General features: G+C 41.1%; 1 protein-coding gene across 1 annotated transcript in view; it reads right to left on the bottom strand.

The window, feature by feature from the left end:
- si:dkey-22o22.2 (neural-cadherin) overlaps nucleotides 1-27,661 on the bottom strand; it is a 29,735-nt gene extending 2,074 nt beyond the window's left edge. Inside the window, exons 1-13 of the mRNA XM_028579841.1 lie at nucleotides 27,505-27,661; nucleotides 25,685-25,920; nucleotides 21,603-21,880; nucleotides 20,532-20,746; nucleotides 16,551-16,678; nucleotides 15,328-15,455; nucleotides 13,307-13,418; nucleotides 11,807-11,987; nucleotides 10,546-10,712; nucleotides 8,370-8,634; nucleotides 6,219-6,399; nucleotides 4,344-4,594; nucleotides 1,101-1,248 (exon numbers count right to left, since the gene is read on the bottom strand). Coding sequence (XP_028435642.1) covers nucleotides 1,101-1,248; nucleotides 4,344-4,594; nucleotides 6,219-6,399; nucleotides 8,370-8,634; nucleotides 10,546-10,712; nucleotides 11,807-11,987; nucleotides 13,307-13,418; nucleotides 15,328-15,455; nucleotides 16,551-16,678; nucleotides 20,532-20,746; nucleotides 21,603-21,880; nucleotides 25,685-25,920; nucleotides 27,505-27,661 — 2,447 coding nt within the window. The remainder of the gene's footprint in view (nucleotides 1-1,100; nucleotides 1,249-4,343; nucleotides 4,595-6,218; nucleotides 6,400-8,369; nucleotides 8,635-10,545; nucleotides 10,713-11,806; nucleotides 11,988-13,306; nucleotides 13,419-15,327; nucleotides 15,456-16,550; nucleotides 16,679-20,531; nucleotides 20,747-21,602; nucleotides 21,881-25,684; nucleotides 25,921-27,504) is intronic.
- Nucleotides 27,662-27,869: the final 208 nt, after the last annotated feature.

Raw genomic sequence — 27,869 nt, 5'->3', positions numbered from 1 at the left:
AGTTTAACTATTCCGGTCTGTCTCCTGGTTGTTCCCTGACAATTTTCCTTTGGGGACATCATTTGAAATTGGGAAAAATTTGAAGTTGGAAAAAAGGTAAATACATTGCAATATATATCGCAGAATATTGCAATATGTTTAAAATTGCAATAATATCGTATCGTGAGGCCTCTGGGGATTCCCACCCCTAATATCTGGCGGAATTTCCGAATTTCTTTTTTTTTCAAGAAAAAACTGCAGACAAACTACTGAAAAATATTCTTTTATTTATATAAACTGTGAAAAAAAACTGTGTCCTCTTATGGAAAGTGACACTGAAACGGTATTTTATCTTCTCTCGGAAACTAAATAAAAACAAAAAAAATATAAAAATATCTGAATAAATTGAAAAAAACCCTCTTCAAGTAAATTAACTAAGAAGACGTCTGAAGTCAAATAAGTGAGATCTAAAGTATAGCATAAAGATTTAGGCTACATCAACACTACTATGTTTTCATTTTTAAGCGGCATTTGAGCCGATCATTCAGTTTTGGAGCAATAGGTGAGATGAGACACAAGGGGAGTTCTTTAAATCGTTACCCTAGAACATGCCTGTCTGAAAAGGGAGAAAATTATTTCACACTCCGTGCGGTAAAATCATGGAACGAGCTTCCAACACGCTTGCGTGTCGCGTTACAAATAGATAGTTGGTTCTATTTCTAGCAGGCGCGCGTCCTGAGTGTGTAAGCTCTAACCTGTTACCATGGGAGCCGAGATATAAACGGACACGCCACGCGGCTGACACGCTCGCGCCACGCATCCAGTGTGTAACCGGCCTAACGCAGACAGACGACACAGACAAAGTGGCACCGATGTGTTGTATCTGGGTGTTAGGTTTAGGGCTGATATTTGTTTCACTTTGAATTGTTGTCAACTCTAGGCTCGCTTACTTTAATTCAAATTAAAACTCAACAATCATCAATCAACTCTCATTTTGTTGGACCACACTGACGTTTGTTGGCCAATAAAATGTTCTCGTTTCAAGCTTATATAAAAGTAAGCTGTTATGTAAAAAGTAGACCATCCAGTGTGTGTGTGTGTGTGTGTGTACCTGGTCCTGCTCCCCCCCTCCCTCCTCGTTGTAGTTGAGGATGTTTTCTCGGATGTCCTCCCAGCTCTCGTGTTCAGCGGGGATGTGGTAAACTCCTCGCTTCCTGAACTTGTTGCGGCTGCCTTTCTGGTTCCACACCGTCACTGCCACCAGCACCGCTACACACACACACACACACACACACACACACACACACACACACACACACACACACACACACACACACACAGAGTGAGAGAGGACAGTATTAATATGCGTCTGTGTGTAAATGTGTCTCTGCACCACCGGGACAGGTTTCACTTCCTTCCTGTAAATTTTCAGCAGCAGAAGCTCATTAAAATGGTTATGTGGAGTCATTACACCTCAATATATATATATATATATATATATATATATATATATATATATATATATATATATATATATATATAAAAAAGCAATACATTATTTAGAGACATCGGTAGAATTACTATAATCAGGTGAACAGGAACTGAGCCCATCATGGGGTAATGGGTTCTTTAACTTCATTCACACTGTGAGCAACACGGTCAAATTTAGAAGAAAACAAGTTTCTAAAATCTGTCAACATTAAGTTTTATACCCTCTTTCCACCAAAAATATACAGTATGTACAGTATATTTGGGTTTAGAAGGGGGCAAAACTATTACTAGTAGACAAGTATGTCTGCCTATTGGTTTGTCTGTTTTCCTGGCGTGTCACGTTCGATGTAAACTGGTGTTTTTTTTACTGCTACAGCTTTCCGAAACAAGTATGCAAACTGCAGCTGTACATTCACTGGAGATCAGAGCTGGAGCCGAGAAATACCCGTCGGTACTGAAGAGTCATTTGTCCCAGGAGTGAATGCCGATTGTAACCTTTCCCATCGCAGACAAAAGATAGATGTGAGCTGTTTTTTTGTACAGGGGGAAAGGGTTTTAGCCTGGCTCCGCCCTCCTACGTACTTCTGCTCAATTTTCATTTTCCTTTAGTACCACGTCGGCGGCGGAGAAAGATGCGAACGAAGCCATTCGGTCCGTTGTGGCAATGCTGCCGAATATACAGAAGTTAAAGCCAGAGCAAGAACAAGCTTTGCTGAGTTGTGTTGGGGGACATGATGTCGTCGCCCTCCTCCCCACGGGGTTCAGGAACAGTTTGATTTTCCATATCGCTCCGTTAGCGGTGAAGGAGTTGGCTAAGGCTAACGCTAGCGATGCTAAGCCGACATCACAACCAAACGTTAGTGATTGGTTCTGGCAGATCCAGAGTGGCTCTGGGCAGATCCAATAGTTTTAAACTTCAACAGAGTACCCGCCTTCAAGGAAGTTAACCCTTGTCAACGGAGAGAGGCCAGACTCTCTGGACCAATGAAATGGACCAGAGTCTGGTAAGACCAGGATACTGGACCAGAGCCTGGTAGGACCAGGCTAATGGACCAGAGTCTGGTAGGACCAGGCTAGTGGACCAGAGTCTGGTAGGACCAGGCTAGTGGACCAGAGCCTGGTAGGACCAGGCTAATGGACCAGAGTCTGGTAGGACCAGGCTAGTGTACCAGAGCCTGGTAGGACCAGGCTAATGGACCAGAGTCTGGTAGGACCAGACTAAAATGGTTTTATTGTCATGTGGGAAAACTAATTAAAACTAATCAGTATTAATTAATCAGATGTATCGAGGTCTGAAAAATGACACAAATGTTCTGTGAATGTTACGAAATGTAACTCTGTCGGTAGGCCCATTCATTGATCGATGCAAATGGAAAACCTATTGATCTTTTGTGCACACTGTTACACAACGTTAGAACAAAAGGTCTTTAAAGGACACGGTTCAGATTACATCACATTTAGTCACACACTCATCCTTGTATTTCCTCCTTCATGGGATTCTTGGTTTTGGGAAAATCTGTCGTGACAAGTGTACACTGCTTTAACATTCTGGTCAAAAATGTCAATGTCTGTGTTATTATTAAATGTTTACTGCGAGTAATAGGATAAATACTTAGATTAGGAAACCTGTAGTTCTCACAAAAACTCAAAAGCCTTTTCTAATGTTGGAGTTTTCTTTTTAACTGTACATCTAGTCTCACATTGCCAGCTCTTATCTCCACAGCACTGTGGAGGAAGGTCTGGCTACACCACAGATGCATTCTGGGATAGGAGAAAAAAGCGTTCTGGGTTGTTTGCATTTCTTTGAACCAATCACAATCGTCTTGGGCGACACTAAGCTCTGGACGCAGTGACGGTGGCTCTGCTAAATAGTCTCAGGAAGGAACTTGTTTTGGTGGAACATTTGCACCCCGCAAAAGAAAACACCTCATACTATATTAAATTAAGTTAACTGTTGAAACAATACAGTAACGTGAGATATTTAAATGAGCTGATACATGGTTAAACCTCATTGGCTCTTACCAGTGTATCTCCGTGTGTACTTTGTCCACAGCAATCCCACCAATCGGTCCCAAAATGTCCCAGTTAGAGAGGAAACTCCCTAAATATATTCTTTGTAAATCCTATAAAGCCTGCCTCGTTGCACCATTCAAATCTAAACTTGCTGTTTTCAGTGTGTAGCTTGCTAGCTCGAAGGGGAGCGTGCCTGTGTTCCCACATTTCTAAGATTTCTTTTCAAAATTAAGCCCTATGTTCCCACATTTCCTTTTTCATAAATTTGTATCAGATTTTATCCCCCTTACCCTAACCCTAAAAAATCTTGTGGGAGGATAGGGCTTAAATTGAAAGGAAATGTAGGAACACAAGACCTAATTTTGAAAATGTCCTAGAAATGTGGAAGCATAGGGCCTAATTTTAAGAAAAATCTTAGAAATGTGGGAACATAGGGCTCTGGGACAATTGGGCTGTGGGAACACAACCCCGCTCAAAGTTTGTTGTTGTTTCCCCAAAGAAAACCGTGATGTCAGTCTTTACCCCGGAAATGTGATTGTTGATCCAGACTACAGTAGCCTACATGTTGCTCTTCATTTAGCCTCTTTGCTGAATTATCACAGCTTATGCTAACTAGCTAGTACTGTCTTTACTCCAGAACCAGTGGGTTCATATCACTGCCTGTGATTCAGAAAGAAGCTACGACACATGGAGCATTCAGAACAGCCAGTTTTACATATGGACATAAGTTCAATCTCTGACTGTTTTGATTTGTGTTGCCTAAAGACGAGTGAAGCCAAGATTGTCTAAAAGCTCAGTACGGTTCACCTCAATTCATTCCCTTTTAGACCTACTTGACGAAAAACTCTCTTCTCTCTTACCGAAGAAGACGAGCAGACACATGCTGATGGCCAGGATGGAGCTGGGGCTGAGGGTGGCCAGCCGGTGACCTTTGACCTGCCCCAGCTCACAGCGCTGACCCCTGAACCCGTCCTGACAGCGGCACTGGTACGTGTCGGGCGACAGCGCCTGGCACGTGCCGCCATTGCGGCAGGAAGACGGTCGGCAAGGCGACGGCACGCAGCGCTGCTGCCCGGAGTCATCTGTCACTGTCACCTGACCGCCGGGGCACCTGGGAGATAAGACAGGTAGATAGTTAACCCTTTGAACTCTGCAAAAGAAACGGTCCGCCAGTGCCTGCATTGGTATTTTTGTTCATGTGATGTCATTTCCTGGAGTATCTCCAAATGCTTCATATCCCTAAATCAGCACAATCTACAGTACAGGCCAAAAGTTTGGACACACCTTCTCATTCAATGCGTTTCCTTTTTATTTTCATGACTATTAACATTGTAGATTCTCACTGAAGGCATCAAAACTATGATTGAACACATATGGAATTATGTACTTAACAAAAAAGTGTGAAATAACTGAAAACATGTCTTATATTTTAGATTCTTCAAAGTAGCCACCCTTTGCTTTTTTATTAATAAGGAAACAAATTCCACTATTTAACCCTGACGAGGCACACCTGTGAAGGTAAAACCATTTCAGGTGACTACCTCATGAAGCTCATTGAGAGAACACCAAGGGTTTGCAGAGTTATCAAAAAAAGCAAAGGGTGGCTACTTTGAAGAATCTAAAATATAAGACATGTTTTCAGTTATTTCACACTTTTTTGTTAAGTACATAATTCCATATGTGTTCATTCATAGTTTTGATGCCTTCAGTGAGAATCTACAATGTAAATAGTCATGAAAATAAAGAAACACATTGAATGAGAAGGTGTGTCCAAACTTTTGGCCTGTACTGTATGCTAAAGGGTCATACCAGTCACTAAACCATAATCATTATTAAAAGTAGGAGAATTGTGTCATAAAATAAAACAATTAAAAAAAAATTGGACATGTGTTTTCATCAAATTTACCTAAATAAACACACAAAACATATTGATCCAAAATATTTCTAAGTGCAGAAATGTGAACGAAATATTTTTTAACACTCCAGAAGTTATTAGAACTTTAAGTTCTTGAGATAATGTACATTTTGGAAGAGTGGTTTGATAGTTTCATCTGCAACAGAAATGGTCCGACTGCAGTATCGCTCCGGACGTCCCATAATGGGATGACATCATCATGAGCGTACAACGTGATGGGGTGAAAAACAAAAGCCTTAGCTTCATGCTGCAAGCAGAACGAACGCTCTAGCTGTTATGGTTTTTATTTGACATCGTTTTACACAGGCTCATGTCATGTCTCACGTAAACAATGACCTCCCGCAGATCTCTTGTGGCCGCCGGCGGGCGGTTAGTTCTCTAAGGGTTACTGACATCCAGGGCTGACCGGTAGCATAGTCATATAGGCAAGTGCTAGGGGCGCAGAAAGTCCAAATGAGTAAAGAAAATTTAAGAGATTAAAAAAAAGACTAAAGCGACAAAAACTGTTGAAAAAAGTGATAAATACATTGAAATAGGTGACAAAATGTCAAAAATGCTGGAAACGGAGACAAAATCATTGAAAAAAGTGTCAAAAAGTGACACAAATTTCAGAAAAGCTTCAAAAATTTCAAAAAAAAGTCAAAAATGACAACTAAAACTTCTAAATAAGCGACAAAATCAGCTGAAAACGTGCCTAGGTTAGGGCTGGCTCTTGTGTTATGTTTTATAAAGGTGAACCAGTAGAGAGGGTCTGTTTGGATGTGTGTGTGTGTGTGTGTGTGTGTGTGTGTGTGTGTGTGTGTGTGTGTGTCTGTCTTACTTGCACTGGTGTTTCCGCCACAGGTCGATGCAGCGCAGCGGGCTGAGGCACGGCTGGCTGCTGCAGGCGTCGCTAGAGCACCCCGAGGTGACGCCCCGCCTCTCCAGCACCGTCACCAGGTCCCGGCTCTGCCCGTCCAGAGGCAGGACCTGAGCGTTGAAACGAAGGTCCCGCAGACAGCCTGCGGGAGGAAACGCCCAGTTTATTTTGGTCTGGATTAGAATAATGTGAACAGGATTCAGTCATTTGTCAAATCAGTGTGAACCAGTTAAGAAACAAATCTGGGGCGCCTGGTTAGCTCACCGGGTAGAGCGGGCGCCCGTATATAGAGGTTTACTCCTCCACGCAGCGGCCGCAGGTTCGACTCTGACCTGTGGTCATTCCTCCCTCTCTCTCTCTCCCCTTTAAAGTCTAAACTGTCCTATCCAAATAAAGGTCTCAAAATGCCCAAAAAATAAATCTAAAATAAAAAGCAGTAGAATCCTAGCCTGGTGAGACTGTCCTGATCTGGCAAGCTCCAGTTTTCCACTCACAGATCAGCCTGACATCTAGAGAAAATTTGGAGCCTTTCGCCAAACGACCGACCAATCAGCATTGGTTTTGAGGCGGGTTTAGGTGTAATGCAACGAGAAGCGACTGCTCAGTCTAAAAAACGTGGCAGCTTCCACGGATGAGCTGAGCGTAGCTATCGCAGCAAGTCTTATCCAAATTAGACACTATTACTTCATTGAAAGAAGAGCAAAAAAACAGGCAGCGGAGGCTTTTTCTCGGAGGAAGAGATGTTTTTGCTCTTCTCCCGACTGGTTTCGGCAAGATCTGATTGGTTGATTTGGCCCGTCTATCACCAACTATAGGTGGTGATAGATGGATGGTTTATCCAATAAGCTAACCAGGATTTTTTCGCCCGTTCCCATAAGTTGTCCAACGGAAAGTTCCCCAGATGGATATGCCCAACATGACATCATGACTTTGCGTAAACATACACGTCACCTTCCTAAAGCCAAATGGCGTGTTATCTGTACACATTTTGAGCTAACCACATGTATGTCTACGCTGTGTACAGCAGATGTAAACATACACACCACGTGGCGTCGCCACGTTATCGCGAGAATGCGATGTACTATCGCAAGAACAACGTCACACGCGTGTTAAAAAAAATGTAAAGAAAATGGTTGGGTTTAGAAAAAGAACACTGGGAAAGGCTTTAGTAACACAAAAACGTGACAGAAACAAGGAAAATAACGGCAAAAAGACGCTTAGGAAAACATTAAACGGTTGGGTTTAGGAAAATTAATAAATAAATTGAAAAAAAACAGCTGAAAATCGCCACACGTGGGACACAAACCCAGCTCTCCCAGGTGAAAGTCTTGTGTTTTACCCATCCACCACACCAACCACCCTCCTTACACGGAAATTTTAATCGTAATGTAGGTCAATTGCGGCCGAATTGCGTTGATAAACACACTAAAAAGCAATCATTCGTCTTGATAACACGCCAAAACGGCATATTTTGGCGTGTCATACAGTACAGGCCAAAAGTTTTGGACACACCTTCTCAAATGAGTTACCTTTTTATTTTCATGACTATTTACATTGTAGATTCTCACTGAAGGCATCAAAACTATGAATGAACACATATGGAATTATGTACTTAACAAAAAAGTGTGAAATAACTGAAAACATGTCTTATATTTTAGATTCTTCAAAGTAGCCACCCTTTGCTTTTTTATTAATAAGGGAAATAATTCCACTAATTAACCCTGACAAAGCACACCTGTGAAGGTAAAACCATTTCAGGTGACTACCTCATGAAGCTCAATGAGAGAACACCAAGGGTTTGCAGAGTTATCAAAAAAAGCAAAGGGTGGCTACTTTGAAGAATCTAAAATATAAGACATGTTTTCAGTTATTTCACACTTTTTTGTTAAGTACATAATTCCATATGTGTTCATTCATAGTTTTGATGCCTTCAGTGAGAATCTACAATGTAAATAGTCATGAAAATAAAAAGGAAACACATTGAATGAAAAGGTGTGTCCAAACTTTTGGCCTGTACTGTACATACGCCACTTCATGAGATCGGTCTGATATGCCGAGCAAATGCGAAGCGATCCATCTGGCGGAGTCAGGTCAGTAGAATCCAGGTCTCACCGTGAAAGTCGGCCTGGTCTCCAGCGGTCGGCCCGTTGCCGACCATCACGCTTGCCGGGTGAACCACCATCTCCCTGCGGCTCCCCAGCCGGGCCCGGACCTCCCGCGAGCCCCCGCCTTGCTCCAGCCGCAGGGTGAAGAGGTTGTCATGGCGAACGAGGCCGACCAGGACCCACTGGCCGATGTCCAGCCGCTGGCCGGGCAGCCGCAGGGCGTGGGCGCCGTCGCCCAGGTTGGCCCGAACAGAGAGGTGACCCTCCATGATCTAAAGGAGAGAAGACGAGCTCAGCAACATTTCCCCCCAAAAAAGTCACATAATGCCCATAATGCCTCCTGTCTATATGCTCCTGTGTAAAAATCAGTCCTTCCAGAAAAATGTTTTTTTTTGTGATTGTTGCGGGCAAAAATCCTTGATTATGCGGCACGTTTTCTTAAAAAATGCGAAAAATGTATACAATTTTATGCGATGAAATTTTTTTTTTTTTTTTTTTTTTTTTTTATGAAAAAGAGAAAAAAAAGTGATTTTCCCCCCCCAACACCGTGCTTTTGATGATGTTCACGTTGTGTAATTACGTCACTTCATAACGTTCCCATGGTAACAGAGGAAAATGGCTGCTCTTGTGTGAAGTAAACACAACATTTTTCAACCTTCTGCTAAGATATAACGTGATTATGAAATCAAAAATATTTTTGCCCCCCGACAATTTTTTCAGTATGCACAAAAAATGGCCCCCCATTATGCACACTTTGAATTATGTTGAATTATGCGATCGCATAATCGCGTTTTTCTGGAGGGACTGAAAAAGATTAAATCAGTCTTGAATAAAGTACTTGAAAGCAATAGTTGAGTAAAAGTACAAGTATGTTGACTTTGGTGGAAGTTCAAGTCACCTTTTGGGATATAACAAGTAAAAGTCTTAAAGTATCTGATATTTACTGTACTTAAGTAAAAGTTCAGGTTCAACACCTTTATTTGTCCCGAGGGGCAATTACTTTTGCTGCAGTAGCAAAGTAGTACACAAACAATGCATGACAACAAAAACACATTCAACATCATTAAAATTTACAATACACATCCGACAAATTGATATATTAATACCCCTAACATAAATGTAGATTTCAGTTCAGTGCATATGTTAGCTCTTTTTTTCCAGAATTTATCAAAGCGAAAGCAAAGGGTACAAAGGAGAATTTATATCTATTTGTAAAGTAAAGAAACACTTTGATTATGAACTTTATTGTGGCTTCCGTATAGTGAAGCATACTGTTCAGGGTTTCCACATCTTCTTAAACATCAAGGGTGTTTTAGTCTTATTGTGTGGTTAAAATATTTTAGCGCACAATACTTTGTCTATGTGAGCTACCTTAATGTTAGCCATGTAATATACTGTAATATATAACTTTGTTTTCAAGATATTTCTCTATTTGCTTGGTTTGTTATTGTTTTTATTGTTTTATGTAATTTTTATTTTTAATTTTGTATTATTTAGTTCTGCAAGCAGTATTTATTTTCTTTTCTTCTCTGTATATGTTACTGTTTTAATATAGTCTGATTAAATGTTGTTTTGGACCCCAGGAAGACTAGAGCTAGCTCGTCTAGGCTGTCAGCTAATGGGGATCCTCATAATAAATTAAAAAAATTAAATAAATACAGTCCAGAGACATGTTTTAATTTGTTTAGAATCAGAGCGATGCTCCATTTCAACCAGGTCTTTCGTGTGATTGTAGGCCATCCAGAAGCGTTTTAATCCAACGTGGAATTACAGTGTCTGTGAAATGAATAAATAATAATTAATCCATAAACCGAGTTACGCAATGGTCGATATCTCCGCATCGCTTCAAGCTAGCGTCGCTCTGATTGCTTAGCATGAAAGCTAACATCTGGGCCTTGCCAAAGAGGACTTCTGTGTGATGCTAGCCCTTCCTGAAGTTTAGCATCCAGCCTGGAACTGCAGAGACTTTTTTTTTTTCGATGCACAATAATTTTGTTTACCAGACCCCAACCATCCGGACTCCCAGAATGTTGTCAGGTGAGTGTGTCGACCAATCAGAGGATGTCTTCCTGCCTACTTTCTTCACTTTCCTGACTGGGTTACTTCGCTGCTACATATACTAAATATAGAAGAAAATGGCTTAGACCTGAGAGCGTTAATGACAGGCTGACGGGTGGACTGACCTCCAGGACGATGTACTCGCTGGCATCCCGGGACGTCACGGAGAGCAGGGTGCCCGAGGTGGCTCTGGTTCGGAGGAGCAGCTGGACATTTGTGCGCCGAGAGCTGCCGCCTCCTCTGAGCTGATAACGCACAACGCTGCCTGAGTCGAAGGAGAACTCTGGGACGGCTGAAGGGGGAGATATAAAGTCATGTTCACTCACATTAATCACATTAATAAAAACTCAAATTCACCAGCACTCAAGAGCGCACATAAATGTCTCTTTTGGAATTCCTAGCCTGAAAAAAACATCCAGAGTCCTTTAAATAGAAATCACTCCACAGGTAACAGAGAAAGTTAAGAAAGGTCTCACAAAAATGAATTAATACATGTAAACATACAGAACCTTTTAATAGCTTATGACCCAGTTTGATTTTTGCCTTTGTATCCCGACCCTTGCGGTTCCATTGAAAGGAGATTTTTTTTTTTCGGGGCAGTGCTGTTGTAGCCTGACAAGCCAGACCCACATCCAGATGTTGGGTCTGAGAACTCCCCATTGGCTGGGCTCAATCAGAGGGGCGGGATAAACGGTTGTCTTTCAAATTTCCTCTGCACGTAATAGGATAGCGCTCCAACCAATCAGAGCAACGAAGAAGGTAGCGGAGCTAGTTGATAGATTAAACTTTTGCCATATCCGGTCGGCAAAACTCCGAACACATCTTCCTTTTTTAAGAATGACTTCAGTGCCGTTCTTTGTTCTTTTCTCAAAGAAAAGCTGAACTCCAAGTCTTCCAGAAGACCTCTGTTCACCAGCAGCAGCAGCCATAAGCCCCGCCCACCAGCTCTATACACGATGTGATTGGCCTGATCAGAATTTGGTTTTTCCAGCTCGTAAGCCAACGGAGAGTTGCTAGACTGACCCTGCCTGCTAATTACATTTGCTGCCGCTAGGGTGCGATTTCTAGGCTAATGCTGTTGGTCTGTTGGTTTATTTAGACTTAAACAGATGGCCTAACCCGTCCCATCTCCCTCTGTTTTGAGTTGAATAACTGCCACAACAAGCCGGTCGGTTAAGCCTACAGTTAAACTAGATGGGAGGGGAAAACGGATTGAAAAGGTCACTTTTTGCTTTCGGTGCTAAAATTGTACTACATCAGACTCAAAGACCAGGGGTCTCTTTTGTTCAAACTGGTTTCATAACAAAGATCTAATTTTCCATTCACACACACACACACACACACACACACACACACACACACACACACACAGTCAGGCTCTCTCACCGCTGTCACACTTGTGTCCCTTGTATCCTGGGTGGCACTCGCAGCTGAAGGAGCCCCAGTCGGCGAGGCAGGAGGCGTGAGCGCCACAGGAGGGACCGGCCGCGGTCACACACACCCCGTCGGTCAGCCGGCACCCCGGGGTGCTGTCCACGCTCTCACCTGGAGACGCCAGGTCGTACACCTGAGGGAGGGAGGAGGGAGGCGATTAGCTTGATTCTTTCTCTCTTTCTAATTCTTAATGTTCATGAACCATCGTCCTGTGTGCGCATTACTTTCCGCAGAACCTTTTATAAAAGCGTGCGAACATGATTAAAGGAGTGTTTCCAAATCTTACAGTTTGTCCTCCTTTCAGACCGAATTGCAGTAAGACTGAATTTGACATGCACTAAACGTCTGAACAGGCTGGTTGTTTCCGGCTGGCAGCCGTGCAGCGCTTTCATTCTGTGGCGTGTCAGAAGCACCTTAACGCATTAACTTCAAAATGTGTGTTTTGAATTTCTGAAGCAATCAAGAAAGCGTCTCTGATTACAGAGCAAACAGAAGCATGTTACGGGGGGATTACGTTTCTCTCTCTGTGTTTATTTTTTGTTATAAAACATTTGGCCGTGTGAGAGCTAATTCAATTTCCAAAATCAAAAGGTTTGAACCTCGAGGGAGTGTGAACATTTTGATGATGACGTGGTCATTTTGTCCACAGGATTCATCCTCCGGGAATCGTGAATGTGTTGTATAGTACTAGCCAATCACAGCTTGGAAGGGGCGTAACTTGAAGGGTCTTGCAAGCCGCAGTCGGACTCGCTTGGGTGATTCAGGACAACTTTAAGACGGTTTGGGCAACATTAGTACCATATTAGGGCTGCTTGACTATGGAAAGAAAATCATAATCATGAATATTATGGTCAATATTGAAATCACGAATATTTAACACGATTACTAATTAATTTTTGGAAAGATTATGCAATCTTTGAATAAAAAAAAACAGTGAAAACACCTTGAACTGTGAAATTTCCTCTTAATATTTTTCCCATAAGACTGCAAAACGTAATGTGCAAAATACGTTTTTCTGTTGATTTTTCTGTTTTTGTGATCCTTAAGAGGCCAAAATAATAATTGTGATTCAATTTACATATATATAATATATATGTAATATATATATATATATATATATATATATATATATATATATATATATATATAGTGAATAACATGGAAAATGTGCAGCTGAAAGCTGATTCTAACTCCGCCCTAGCTAACCCCGATCCCAGACACCACAGCCAAGTACAGAAATTAACCCCAAAACACAAGGGATTGTGGGAGACTTTCCTGGGGGAATATTTTGGACCTTTGGGGTTATCTCTGAGCAGCAGGAGAAAATCACAGCAGCTCATTTAGTTTCAGGTTCTTTTCATGTATATCACACACACACAAACACACACACACACACACACACACACACACACACACACACACACACACACACACACACACACACACACGCACCTGACTGTCGACCACCAGGTTTCGGATGCAGCCGGTGAAACTGCGGTAACGCCGATGCGGAGACGTTTCCTTCATTCCTCCCAACTGAAGAGGCTGGAAGACGTTCAGATACCTGTGGAGGAAGAAGAGGAGGAAGAAGACGGGGAAAGGATTTGGGGTAGGGAGAGAAAGAGTAAAAGTAGAAGTGAAAGAGAGGAGGAGGAAGAAAAAGGAAAAGGTGGAGGATAGAAAGGGAGAAAAAGATTGAAAGAGGGTAAACCCATGAGGATGATGGAGATGGAGGAGATTAGAAAAATGGAAATGGGTAGAGGATGAGGAAGAGTAAGAGGATAAGAAAAACAGGAAGAGGAAGGAAGGAAAAGGGGAAAGAGGAGAAGAAGGTGAAAGATAAGGAGTGAGTAGAGGGGAGGAGGAGGCAGTAGAGGGGGAGCAGCATGTCAGATACGGGAAAAGAGACAAAAAGTGGAGGAGAGGTGAGTCTTTATATTATAAATGAACAGTAAATGTCAGTGGTTCTCAAACTTTTTTCAATAATGTACCCCATTTCAATCCAAGTACCCCCTGACCAGCGATAGATATACAAAACAACAGCCATGTAACTGAAAAACATTTAAATGCTGATGAAAAAAGGCAACAAAAACTTAAAAAAAAAAAAACTAAAAACCAAAAAAAGTCAGTAGAAAGAAGGAAGTAAGGCAAGTATAGGTAGAAAATGGTATCAAAAACAGTGAAAAACACAGTAGAAAGGAGGAAGACAAACTTTGAAAACAGTGACAAAAACCTTGAAAAAGGTGGAATGGTTTTTTGAAAAAAAGCTTGAAGAAACTTAAAAAAAAAAAAAAAAAAAAGAAGAGAGTAGAAATTAAGGAAGGAAGGAAGGCAAGAACTGGTCAAAAATAGTGACAACAAGCGACAATTTTTTTTTAAAAGTGACAAACTTCAAATCGACAAAAAAGCACTCCCGTACCCCCTGCAGTCCTCCAAAGTACCCCTTGGGGTACACGTACCCCCATTTGAGAACCACTGGTCTATGTGTACAGTGACGTGGCTCTTTAGTCTCTCCAGGTTTATTCTCTTGTGTGTTACACAGTATGTTTTCCTGTGATTTTTTATTTTTTGGAGATATCAGTCATTTTTTGGCGAACAGGTGAAATATCTGCGAGAACAAGACAAAAGGGACTGCAGTATGCATTTGAGGGATATACAGGGTTCATACGCATTTTTACCAATACTTTTCCATGACTTTTTTATGACTTTTTTATGACTTTTTGGCAAATTTCCATGACTATGTGTTCCTGAAAATGTCAGTCAACATTATACAATAAGAATAAAAATCTGCGTTAAAGTTTAAAGAGGTTTAACTATAAAATGAATGACAATTTATGTGGCTCATAGTGGGATTCATAATATCGCTCCCCGAATACAACGCTGAGGTTAAGACGACGTAAAAATACATTTATTAATGACATATTATTATGCTGTGTTAAAAAAAAATCCCATGACTTTTCCAAAACTTTCTGGGTCTTTTTAGGTTTCCAAAAACCTTTCCAGGCCTGGAATTTTGCATTTTTCAAATTCCATAACTTTTCCAGTTTTTTTTTTAAAAGTATGAACCCTGGATATATCCACGACATAATATGCAACCGATTAGAGAATAATTTCATCAAAATTGAAGCTAAAGCCTTTCGGTCCCAGCCATTGACATATATATATATATATATATATATATATATATATATATATATATATATATATATATATATATATATATATATATATATATATATATATATATATATACACGTTTCCCTCGCTCGGAAGCTTGACAGACTTCCCGTGCCTAGTTACGGTTGCTAAGCCACGATTGGTCTGTGGCGGTTTTTCGGGCGTGGCTTAGCGAAGGGTCAATTGCTTGTTTTTAAATTCTACTGCGTGTACTTCACATCTGTGTGTACATAAACAAACAAACTAACTAAACTAAACTAAACTAATTAAACCACCCTAAACTAGTTTGCTCTCACCTCTGGTTTCCTGGCGTCTCTCCTGCAGCTCTGCAGCCGGACTCGTCCGTCTCCTGAGCGTCCCCGCTGACACCCTCCAACTCGTTCACTGCCGCCCCCCCACACTGGTCCAGGATCAGCTGGACAGCCTGCACACAGAAACAATGACACACACACACACACACGCACACACACACACACACACACACGCACACACACACGCACACACACACCACTGTCAAAAACCTCCATTGAATTATCTTGAATGCCATTACTAAAAGCATCCACATGTACAACATATGTACATATTGCAACACATTATAACCTGTATCTCATGATACGATCATATCAATGACACGAACTTACGTAATCAGGTCATCAGGTCAAAAAAACAAACATTGGAATAGGGCTGCAACTAAACTAACGATGAATTTTATTATCAATCAATCTGTGTATTATTTTCTGGATGAATGTGTGTCATTCCTTCTCTTCGCCCCCAACCCCTTCCTGTCTACCCACTGTCACTGTCGAACAAAGGGGAAATCCCCCCAAAAATAATCTTAAAAAATCTATATACATACAGTACAGGCCAAAAGTTTGGACACACCTTCTCATTCAATGCGTTTCCTTTTTATTTTCATGACTATTTACATTGTAGATTCTCACTGAAGGCATCAAAACTATGAATGAACACATATGGAATTATGTACTTAACAAAAAAGTGTGAAATAACTGAAAACATGTCTTATATTTTAGATTCCTCAAAGTAGCCACCCTTTGCTTTTTTATTAATAAGGGAAATAATTCCACTAATTAACCCTGACAAAGCACACCTGTGAAGGTAAAACCATTTCAGGTGACTACCTCATGAAGCTCATTGAGAGAACACCAAGGGTTTGCAGAGTTATCAAAAAAAGCAAAGGGTGGCTACTTTGAAGAATCTAAAATATAAGACATGTTTTCAGTTATTTCACACTTTTTTGTTAAGTACATAATTCCATATGTGTTCATTCATAGTTTTGATGCCTTCAGTGAGAATCTATAATGTAAATAGTCATGAAAATAAAGAAACACATTGAATGAGAAGGTGTGTCCAAACTTTTGGCCTGTACTGTGTATATATATATATATATATATATACACACACACACACATACACACACACACACACACACACAACAATCTATCTACTGTATCTATTCATCCGTTTATGCATCCGCCCGTCTATCTCTCTATCCAAGTACCTTTCCGTCGCTGATGATGTCGAGGCGGTGCCAGCGGCGGTCGCTGACGGTGGACTTGGGCGGGAGCTGCAGGGTCAGTGTTCCTGATCCGTGGTTTACACTCAGTGCTGGAACACCGTTCCTCAACTCTGGATGGGAGGATGAGAGTCTTAGTTTACTATTCTCCTGTCCACGGTAAAACAACACGCGCCGCCTTGATCTATTAACTACTTGGTGACACTTTAATTGAAGGTACATTACAGGCCAAAAGTTTGGACACACCTTCTCATTCAATGTGTTTCCTTTTTATTTTCATGACTATTTCCATTGTAGATTCTCACTGAAGGCATCAAAACTATGATTGAACACATATGGAATTATGTACTTAACAAAAAAGTGTGAAATAACAGAAAACATGTCTTATATTTTAGATTCTTCAAAGTAGCCACCCTTTGCTTTTTTTGATAACTCTGCAAACCCTTGGTGTTCTCTCAATGAGCTTCATGAGGTAGTCACCTGAAATGGTTTTACCTTCACAGGTTTGCTTTGTCAGAGTTAATTAGTGGAATTATTTCCCTTATTAATAAAAAAGCAAAGGGTGGCTACTTTGAAGAATCTAAAATATAAGACATGTTTTCAGTTATTTCACACTTTTTTGTTAAGTACATAATTCCATATGTGTTCATTCATAGTTTTGATGCCTTCAGTGAGAATCTACAATGTAAATAGTCATGAAAATAAAAAGGAAACGCATTGAATGAGAAGGTGTGTCCAAACTTTTGGACTGTACTGTATCTACATAGGAGTAACATGACACAGTCATGACACATGAACCCTAACCCTAACTCTAACATTTTGTCATTTAAAAGCATTAAACAAGATGTATTAATTCAGTTTGTTTGTGTTCTGCAACATATTGCATGCTGAGGGGGCAGTGCAGTCCTGAGAACGCAAAAAGGTATTGTTAAATCCCACAACTTCCAAATAACTAAAGACAAAATGCTTTAATTGAGCGCAGTGTCTTCACTGGGACTGCAAGTAGCGATTATTTTCTTTGTTGATTAATCTGTCGATTATTTTCTGGATTAACGGATTAGTTGTTTGGCCAAAAAAAAAAAAAAAAATGTGGATCAGTGTTTCCCAAAAGCTCAAGATGACGTCATCAAATGTCTTGTTTTGTCCCCAACTCAAAAATATTCAGTTTACTGTCACAGAGGAGAGAAGTAACTAGAACAATATTCACATTTAACAAAGCTGACATCAGATAAATCTTTACTTTCTTTCATAAAAACGGATTAATCGATTATCAAAATTGTTGGTGATTAATTTAAAACTTGACAACTAATCGGTTAATTGATTTATCTTTACAGCTCTAGTCTTTACTTTATATATTTTTAAAATAATAATAACAATAATAATAACAAATTTTGGTTTAACTGAAAACTATATAATTTAAATCTATATAACATGTTTCTTCCTTTGTTTCTGAAACGGTGACGTGTTGGTGATTCAACATCACTTCTCTGTATCACTTTGTAAGCTGCTGAATCCCATCAACAATAGCAGGAATCCACCCATTCAATTGTGTTTGTGTGTGTGTGTGTGTGTGTGTGTGTGTGTGGGTGTGTGTTGTGCATGTCAGATGTGTGTGTGTCTATGTGAGCGTGACCCGACCAACCCGACCCTTCCATGTACTCAAGCAGCATCAGACCGGGTTCAATAATTGCATAACTTGAATGCCGCGAGATTATGCAAGAAGCATTTGAAAGACCATCCGCGGGCTAATCCGTTAACACCCCATCAGGACCGCCGGGAGCTGACATTAGACTTTATGAAGCTCTTTTGTCCACTGAGAACCTGTCTCGACAGCGCCGGATTGATTCCCCGCTTTGTGTTGGTTGAAAAGGACGAGCGATTGGCAGCACGTTCCCACCAGCACTGCAAGATTAGCGTGTTTGTTAGAGCGCTTAGAAGCTAAAAATAATGTTGACTTTTAGCACAGAGATGCCGCGTTCTTCAGCCGTTCTCTCGAAGCAGCAGAGGAGCCACGGCGAGAGGCATCACACTCATAGGCCAGGGTCAGGACCATTTGTCCCTCCCTTAAACTATCATTAAAAACACACTTTTGTATCACGTTTATTGTAAATAATATAATGATATATACTTAAAATAATTGTGTATGCAGTAAAACAATACAAACACAAACGTGGAAAACGTGTTTTAAATTGAGAATGATTTTTTTCTTGTGATAATTTTTTGGGGATTTAAGCCTTTTATTTTTTTTTCATTTTATTATTTTTTTCATTTATTTATTTATTTGACAGGGACAATGCAGACAGACATAGTGTCAAAACAAAGCTTGTCACTGAGGTGCTGCATAAGAAGTTTATAGCAGATGCTAATTTTCAACTCCAGTCCCTGGTTGGGCTTTTATACACAATAAAATTTACATACTTAACTATCTCAATTCAAAATAAACATAATAAATAAACAACTCCAGTCCTAATACAAATAATATGAACATGATATAAAAACATGCATATCATATACAATTCTTACCTACTTACAATAATTAAAAATGAGTACACTTTTGGTTTGTTTTTAACCAGTTTTTGAGCATAAAAGTAAACACTTTAAAGTCAGTTAAAGTCTTTGTGACAGCTTAGAAATGAAAGGGAAGCGAGAGGGGGAATAACATGCAGAAAAGTGCTGCAGGTTGGAATCGAACCCAAAGCCTCTGCGTTGAGGCTTTATAGGCGCACGCTCTACCACTTTGCCACCCAGGCACCCAGCTCAGAAACATTTAAACGTACGGTATACTAGCCGCATCCAAGGTGGCGCGCGCCACGTCAAAATGACGTAATATCCTGCCAGCGCGTGAGCAGAGGTCGCGCACGGCTCTTTTTTTTTTCAGCTGTGCGCGACAAAGCAGAAACGGGAGCCTGAAAGAGTTCACCGACAACGTGAAGGACTCTCCGAGTGACTGCAGGTCTCTCTGGTAAACTTACCGGGTTAAGATGAGTTCTTTTATGGTGAATGAAAGGCTCGATCCGACCAAGTAGCTCATCCAATCAAATCGAAGCATTGACGGCAACGCTGCTGCCACTTCTGCCGTTGTTTACCTTTTTCTTCTTCTTCCAGTCCGTAGAAAGAGCAACGTCGGTAGCCTTTGCTCATTAGCGCCACCGCTGTTCAGGAGAAGACTGCAGCTAGTGTCGCGACCACCAGCGCGGCTATAAATAGTCACAGAGATTTCGTGACGTCACATATGTGCGCGCCAGCTGGGCTGCGGTTACTGTAAAACACGCTTTAGAGTCCCGCTTTCCTTTGCATCACATTGGCAACACGTATAGACGCTGTGTGATTCAGGGTTGAAGTTGCAACTTTTTTTCATTTGGTTCACACACTGCACTTTGACAACGCGCACCAAAACATTGTGAACAAATGTCGCACGGTGGAAACGGTTGCTGGTCTATTGGACAGGATATCTGAGTGTAACTTCCGGTCTCAGAAATAATGGAGCAACACCAAATTTATAACGTCTTGGGTTTTCTGCTTTGGCTTCAGTGTTTCTAATACTTAAGAAGATGGAGAAAAAAAGTGAGATGATGATGTCACACAAAAGACCAGAGCTGTGTGCTCAGAATAGGTTATGGATCTGAAAGTTATCGTCCCTTAAATCATATAGAAGTCCCTAAATTGACTAATAAAGGCAGTGTTTTTAAGTTTGCTTCCTATATTTGGGTCAGATTGCATTCTCACCTAAAGTGAACCAAACTCTAGAGCACTTGGAAGCAAACCGCGCTCCCCATTTGGTTGTCTGATCCGCACCAGAGCTCGAGTGAGCTTTCACACCAGCCCAAACCAACCAAACTATCCCACGAAACGCTCCAGAGTTCAGTTAAAACGGACCAAACTGCTCAGGAGTGAAAGCAACCTTAATGCCATTGATGAGAAATATATTTTGCACAGTTTAGAGCTTCACCTCAGCAGCAAACTCACCTACGGCGATGAAGTCCTCCTGCTCCCCAGAGTGGGCGGGGCCGAGGGGCCCGTTGTAGAGGAGCAGCCCACTCGCCGCCTCAGCCAGGAACTCCAGGGATATGTGGCTCTGGAAGCAAGGCATGATGGGAGGAAACCAGGCATAGCCCTGGCCACCAAAGCTGTGTTTGGTCTGCTGGCACTCAGGCCCGTCAAACATGGGAGGACACTTACACCTGAAACACGTAAAGACAGTTATTTTATAATTTTACAGGATGATATTACCAACATCTGTATACAAGATGATCATGTTCAAACCTACTCAATTTATTTCAAATTTGAGTTAAGATCAGTATCTTTAAATATCTATTAGAACCAGGGGACATGATCCCTTGTCCTGTGTGACATACAGTACAGGCCAAAAGTTTGGACACACCTTCTCATTCAATGTGTTTCTTTATTTTCATGACTATTTACATTGTAGATTCTCACTGAAGGCATCAAAACTATGAATGAACACATATGGAATTATGTACTTAACAAAAAAGTGTGAAATAACTGAAAACATGTCTTATATTTTAGATTCTTCAAAGTAGCCACCCTTTGCTTTTTTTGATAACTCTGCAAACCCTTGGTGTTCTCTCAATGAGCTTCATGAGGTAGTCACCTGAAATGGTTTTACCTTCACAGGTGTGCTTTGTCAGGGTTCATTAGTGGAATTATTTCCCTTATTAATAAAAAAGCAAAGGGTGGCTACTTTGAAGAATCTAAAATATAAGACATGTTTTCAGTCATTTCACACTTTCTTGTTAAGTACATAATTCCACATGTGTTCATTCATAGTTTTGATGCCTTCAGTGAGAATCTACAATTTAAATAGTCATAAAAATAAAAAGGAAACGCATTTGAATGAGAAGATGTGTCCAAACTTTTGGCCTGTACTGTACCTCCTTACATGGCGCTCTTATACTTCGTTACCTTACTTTCTGCTTTGTTACCATCATAACTACTGCAGCCATTAGAAAACACGGCCATTATAAACGTTTTTTTTTTCGGGGGAGGACACAGTCTGAGACCCGTCCCTGCTCCTACCCGTATCCCAGTGGACCGTCCTGGCAGGTGCCCCCGTTGAGGCAAGGGTTGGTGGGGTAGGCGGCGCAGGGCAGGTGAATCGCCTCACGGCCTCGGCAGCCGCATCGCGCCGTTGATGTGGCGGCCAGCGACACCAGAGAGGTGTTTCCGGCGCTGAGAGCCACCGGGGCCTGGCTGAATGAAACCTCGCTGCTGCAGCCTCCAGACACACTGCAGTCCGTGTAGGGACACTCGTCAACGCCCACCTGAAGGATCGACACGCCCAACATGGCCTCCAACTACAGGGGATGAAATAAGAGATGATACACAGAAAGGTGATGTTAAAATGCAAAAAAATGAAGTGAGAAATGTTTGTACATCAAGCTAAAACCAGTACTGTAACTAATTGAAAGAAAAACTAGGATAAAACTGAAACAAACTGTTAGCATGAAGCTAACCAAACTAAAGCTAGCCTGAAACTAAAATGGAAGTTAAAGGAAAGTAAATTAACCAATAACTAAAAAAACTAGCATGAAGCTAACTAAAACTAGATGACACAACAGGAAAGAAAGGTCGCAGGTCGGAATTCTACGTTAACCTTACAATAAAAGACAAAAATCGTCTTTCCAAAATTGTCAAAAAAGGCCAGTATGATAATTGACATACAGCAGCTCTCTCTCCCAAAGATCTTTGATGGACATGTTTTTCAGAAGACACAGTAAATCTTGTCAAGCTCTGCGTGACCACCCAATTTCGGAGGAACTGAAACACTGAAAACGGGTCCCACACCTTACAAGGGTTAAAAATGTTACTTACGTAAAAGTATGCAAGTATCATCAGGAAAATGTACTGTATTAAAAGTAAAAATCCTCCCATTGTAGAAAGTGTAAAGGATCCAACCAGTTGTGTGTTTTAATGGTCTCGTCATCTCAGCTGGACTTGTAGTCCGTTATATTGTCGGCTAGTTTACTTTAGAATCCATCATCAGATTTTATAAACTACATGTGTTTAGTGTGCAAAAATCTAAATTTGAAAAGTAACTAAAGCTGTCTGATGAATGTAGTGGATTAAAAAGTACAATATTTCTCTCTGAAATGTACCGGAGTAGAAGGAGAAATGAAAAGAAAGTAAAGTAGCTCAACATTTGTACTTAAGTACAGTACTTGAGTAAATGTATTTAGCTACATTCGCCCACTGAGCTGGGTGAATATAAAGGAAACTAAAACTAACACCAAACTAACAAACTTCTTATTGAAGTTGTGAGCTCTGTTTGAACTTAATCGAGAATGACAGCAGCTCTCTTTGAACTAATGTCTACCTGCATCAATGGTATCTGAATTTACTCGCTTCCCCTTAATGTTAGTTATTCACTTTGGTGTGTTTCTCCGTCATTTAAAGTTTGGCTGTCATTCGCTTTCTGTTGCCAAAATTCACGCGTTTCCCGGCTTGTCATCTCGACTCCTTTTCTCTCGTTTTGTCATTATGGGTGAGAGGTTTTCATCAGAGTCCCTCAGGGCTTCCCGTCTCTCTCCAACTGTGTGTATTTCTTTTGGAGTTCAGTTATTCAGCTGACACTCATCCTCAGCGACTTACACTCCCCAGGCGCGGGGATACTTATTATGTATTCATCCGACATTCTTGTTCTAAATCAGCCGAGATACTTTTCCTTTTAACCTGCGATAATTAAAGACACTTTCCTTTCTTCTGCAGCACTTGATCCTCCAGTTATTTTTAAACCACACTGTGTGTGCTTTCTACTGGTATGTTGTTATGGGGGCTATTTTTATGGGTTTTGATGGCACCACAGAATGAGATGTGCTGAACTGAAGCTGTCCCGACACTCTTGACAGGACATGTGCCGGCTGCGGGAACTGAACTTGTAACCTGGTGCTTAATAATGCAGATTTTTAGTGTTTTAGCATTTATATTTCTGCTTTTAATGGACAGGAGAGCTGGGTGAGAGAGGGGGAGAAGACATGCAGGAAATCGTCACAGGTCGGACTCGAACTCTGGACCGAGGCATAAACCTCTACGTATAATGTGCGCCTGCTCTACCCGCTGAGCCAACCCGGCCGCGTGTCTTTATTCTTTAATTAGCTTGGTTTATTTTTATTTGTGCTTTGCCGTTTCTTTTTCTTCTCCCTTTCATGAATCCTTTGGCAGTCTTATCAACAAAAACCCAGCTGATAGTTTTGATATTACTTGCTCTGTTGTCTGCGCGTGTGTGTGTGTGTGTGTGTGTGTGTGTGTGCTTTACATGTGCATTTACACGGTTCACTGACTGTCATCCCATTCCTGCCTCTTACAGTTACTGACCTCAGGTCAGCAGCTGCTCTTAAGCTTTTAATGGCTCTAAAATATTCATAAAAATGTTTACATTGAGTGTATCACACGGGCAGCCGCTACGTCGAGTGACATGTCCTCTTTTCAGTGTTTAACCCGTATTTTACCGCTCCTTGCACGTGTGTTCATATGTGTGTGAAACAGAGTGTTAAGTGTCTCTAAGTGATACTACCGATTATAACGTAATGTTTAATTGATTGGGTGGATTGTGTGTGCACTCAGTTCATCTCCTCTCTGCTTTCATAGTTCACTGTGACTCAAATGTTTCTTAGAGTTCCTCTGGTTACTTACACTGTACAACACATGTGCCAACCTCAAGGCCCGCGGGGCCAAATCCGGCCCCTCGCAAGTTTTGATCCGGCCCGCGTATCAATTTAGGTTCACAATAGATTTTGGCCTGCCTAGTTGTGCGCAGAAACCAAAAAGACGGGAAACTCTTTTTAAACTGTAATTATGCAACACTCAGAGCAGAATTTGGCAGATTTGCCGACTTTAAGACTCAGGAATTCCCACAGAAGTGGAGAGTTTTCATATTTAGTGAATCAGGTTGCTGTAAAAAAATGTAATCATTCTTTTGAAAAAAAAAAAAAAAAAAGTGAAGTTGAGTTCGACACTCCTGCTGTACAAGGATAACACACTAGACAAAAAAAAGCCGGTACAAGAGACACTGTAAGCTTTTTTTTTTGTACCGTAGAACAAAAAATTAGAATTGGTTGGTCCATTTTGAGGCTTGTAGCCTTCAAAACTGTCTGTTCAGCCTCTGTAGTGTTTGGTTTAAAGTGCCCATATTATGAAAAAAATCCCCTTTTCTGCAATTTGGGGTGTTATTTTGTGTCTCTGGTGCTTCCACATGCATACAAACTCGGAAAAAAACCCATCCATGCTGTTTAGAGTGAGATACGGTTGCTGAATGTGTCCTGCCTTCAGTCTCCGTGTGAGCTGGTCAGAATTGGCAAGGCCATCTACATCACTAGCCGAAACATTGGGTGTGTGCTAACCACTTTAGCTAATACCACATCAGCTAGCTGTTTCTCCAACTTCGGCTTGTACAAAGCAGGATTAGACTTCTTCTAAACGAGGGCACACTTCACTCTAAATCAAACACAACTAAGAATATATATATATATATATATATATATATATATATATATATATATATATATATATGTATGTGTATGTATGAGCTAAATGTTGTCATGCCTCCTAATATTGCAATATGTATTATACACAAACTTTTTTTCGACAAGGAGTCGGTGGGGTGGGCGAGATGGGATAAGGGAGAGCTCTAGCGAGTGTGAATGTACAGTACATGTGCTGCATTTTCCTTGTCTTAAGTCTCAAAACCCCCTCGAAAACGAGATGCTTCATCTCAAGGGGTTATCCTTTTAACAATTTCAATAAACAATAAAAAATACACTTTTGATGAAGTGGACACATCACAGCTGTTGTTTTGCCCAGTTTAAAGAAATAAAAGAATATTCTTCAGTCATTTGTCTGCAGCTCGTTCTGTGAGGAAAATTAAATCGGCAATTTAAAATCGGGAATGGTATCGAATCGTGAGTTGATTATATTGTTACACACCTACTTTACAAGTTGAAAAAGTCTGTGTATTCTAAACATTTCACCGCCTTCGTCAAGATTCAAAAATCCTTTATTAGTCACAAGATGCACAAGATACTCTAAACTTAAAATAAACAAACGATACATAAATATAAAGAAAGAGAACAGTTAAGAGGGTCAGGCTCTAACTCTCTCCTCACCTTGGCTGTGTTTGCCGCCACGTAGCCGTGCAGCTTCTCTGCCTTGTAGTACGGCGAGCCGTGAGCAGCAAACCACACGTTGAGCGCCTTCACGCCGCGCTGCCCGGCGTCGCCTGCAGAGAAGATCTGGACGTTTCCCGGCAACGTCTCCAGGAGTTCGGCTAACATCCGACCCAGATGGGAGTATCGACTCTCCTCACCTCCTCTGCTGCTGAAAAACTCCTCCACCGTCAGATCTGGAGGAAGAGAAGAAGGGCCCACATGTTTATTTAATAGAAGTAATGTGTATATATATATTACTTCAGGGGAAATTATCAGCAGGGCAGATGAAGACATAATAAGATAACTGAAAAGGTGAAAAAGACAAAAAAAGAAACAAAGAAGAGAAAGAGAAAGAATAGAAGAGAGAAGGAAAGAAAGAAAAAAAGAACAAAAAATATAAGGAAAGAAACAAACAAAGAAAGAAATAAAGAAAGGGGCACAAGAAGAGACAAGAGAAGACATGAAAAGAACTGGGAGTTATTACCCACCATGCATCTCTGTCTGTTTCTGTTGATCATGCATCAGTGTGTATCAGTGTGTATCATCAAAGTTGTTACCCATCATGCATCAGTGTGTATCATCAGAGTTGTTACCCATCACGCATCAGTGTGTATCAGTGTGTCTCATCAGAGTTGTTATCCATCATGCATCAGTGTGTAGCAGTGTGTATCATCAGAGTTGTTACCCATCATGCATCAGTGTTTATCATCAGAGTTGTTACCGATCATCAGAGTTGCATCCTGCATAGTGTGTATCAGTGTGTCTCATCAGAGTTGTTATCCATCATGCATCAGTGTCACGCATTAGTGTGTATAATCAGAGTTGTTACCCATCATGCATCAGTGTGTATCATCAGAGTTGTTACCCATCATGCATCAGTGTTTATCATCAGAGTTGTTACCGATCATGCATCAGAGTGTATCATCAGAGTTGCTACCCATCCTGCATCAGTGTGTATCAGTGTGTATCATCAGAGTTGTTACCCATCATGCATCAGAGTGTATCATCAGAGTTGTTACCCATCACGCATTAGTGTGTATAATCAGAGTTGTTACCCATCATGCATCAGTATGTATCATCAGAGTTGTTACCCATCATGCATCAGTATGTATCATCAGAGTTGTTATCCATCATGCATCAGTGTGTAGCAGTGTGTATCATCAGAGTTGTTACCCATCATGCATCAGTGTGTAGCAGTGTGTATCATCAGAGTTGTTACCCATCATGCATCAGTATGTATCATCAGAGTTGTTACCCATCATGCATCAGTATGTATCATCAGAGTTGTTACCCATCATGCATCAGTGTGTAGCAGTGTGTATCATCAGAGTTGTTACCCATCATGCATCAGAGTGTATCATCAGAGTTGTTACCCATCACGCATTAGTGTGTATAATCAGAGTTGTTACCCATCATGCATCAGTATGTATCATCAGAGTTGTTACCCATCATGCATCAGTATGTATCATCAGAGTTGTTATCCATCATGCATCAGTGTGTAGCAGTGTGTATCATCAGAGTTGTTACCCATCATGCATCAGTGTGTAGCAGTGTGTATCATCAGAGTTGTTACCCATCATGCATCAGTATGTATCATCAGAGTTGTTACCCATCATGCATCAGTATGTATCATCAGAGTTGTTACCCATCATGCATCAGTGTGTAGCAGTGTGTATCATCAGAGTTGTTATCCATAATGCATCAGTGTGTAGCAGTGTGTATCATCAGAGTTGTTACCCATCATGCATCAGTGTGTATCAGTGGACTGTGGGACTCACTGTTGATGCGGAGGGAGGCGGTGTTCGTCAGGGCGTCCTGCTGCAGCTGCCTGACCTCTACCTGAGCCGTGGAGGTGGCGTCGGGCCAGGTGCGGTCCGACACGCGCACCTGCAGCTGGTAGGACCCCGGGGGAGCCCCCTCCCTGATGCTGAGCATCCCGGAGCTCTGGTTCAGACCGAACCACCTGAGACCGGCAGAGAGAGAGAGAGATGCTTTATGTTTTAGGTGCCTCCTTGGTGCTTCTTCTGTATTGATTAGATCTAGGTATAGTTAGATACCAGTTCCAATACCAATAACGTGACATTGATCCCGGTTACCTGAACTTTTTTTTATACCAATTTTATAAAAACCATTAAAAAAACAA

This window comes from Perca flavescens, chromosome 6 (assembly GCF_004354835.1).
Source record: "Perca flavescens isolate YP-PL-M2 chromosome 6, PFLA_1.0, whole genome shotgun sequence".
Classification (NCBI taxonomy): domain Eukaryota; kingdom Metazoa; phylum Chordata; class Actinopteri; order Perciformes; family Percidae; genus Perca; species Perca flavescens.
Note: the sequence above shows the minus strand (reverse complement) of the source record. Positions and strands in the feature narration are given on the sequence as shown.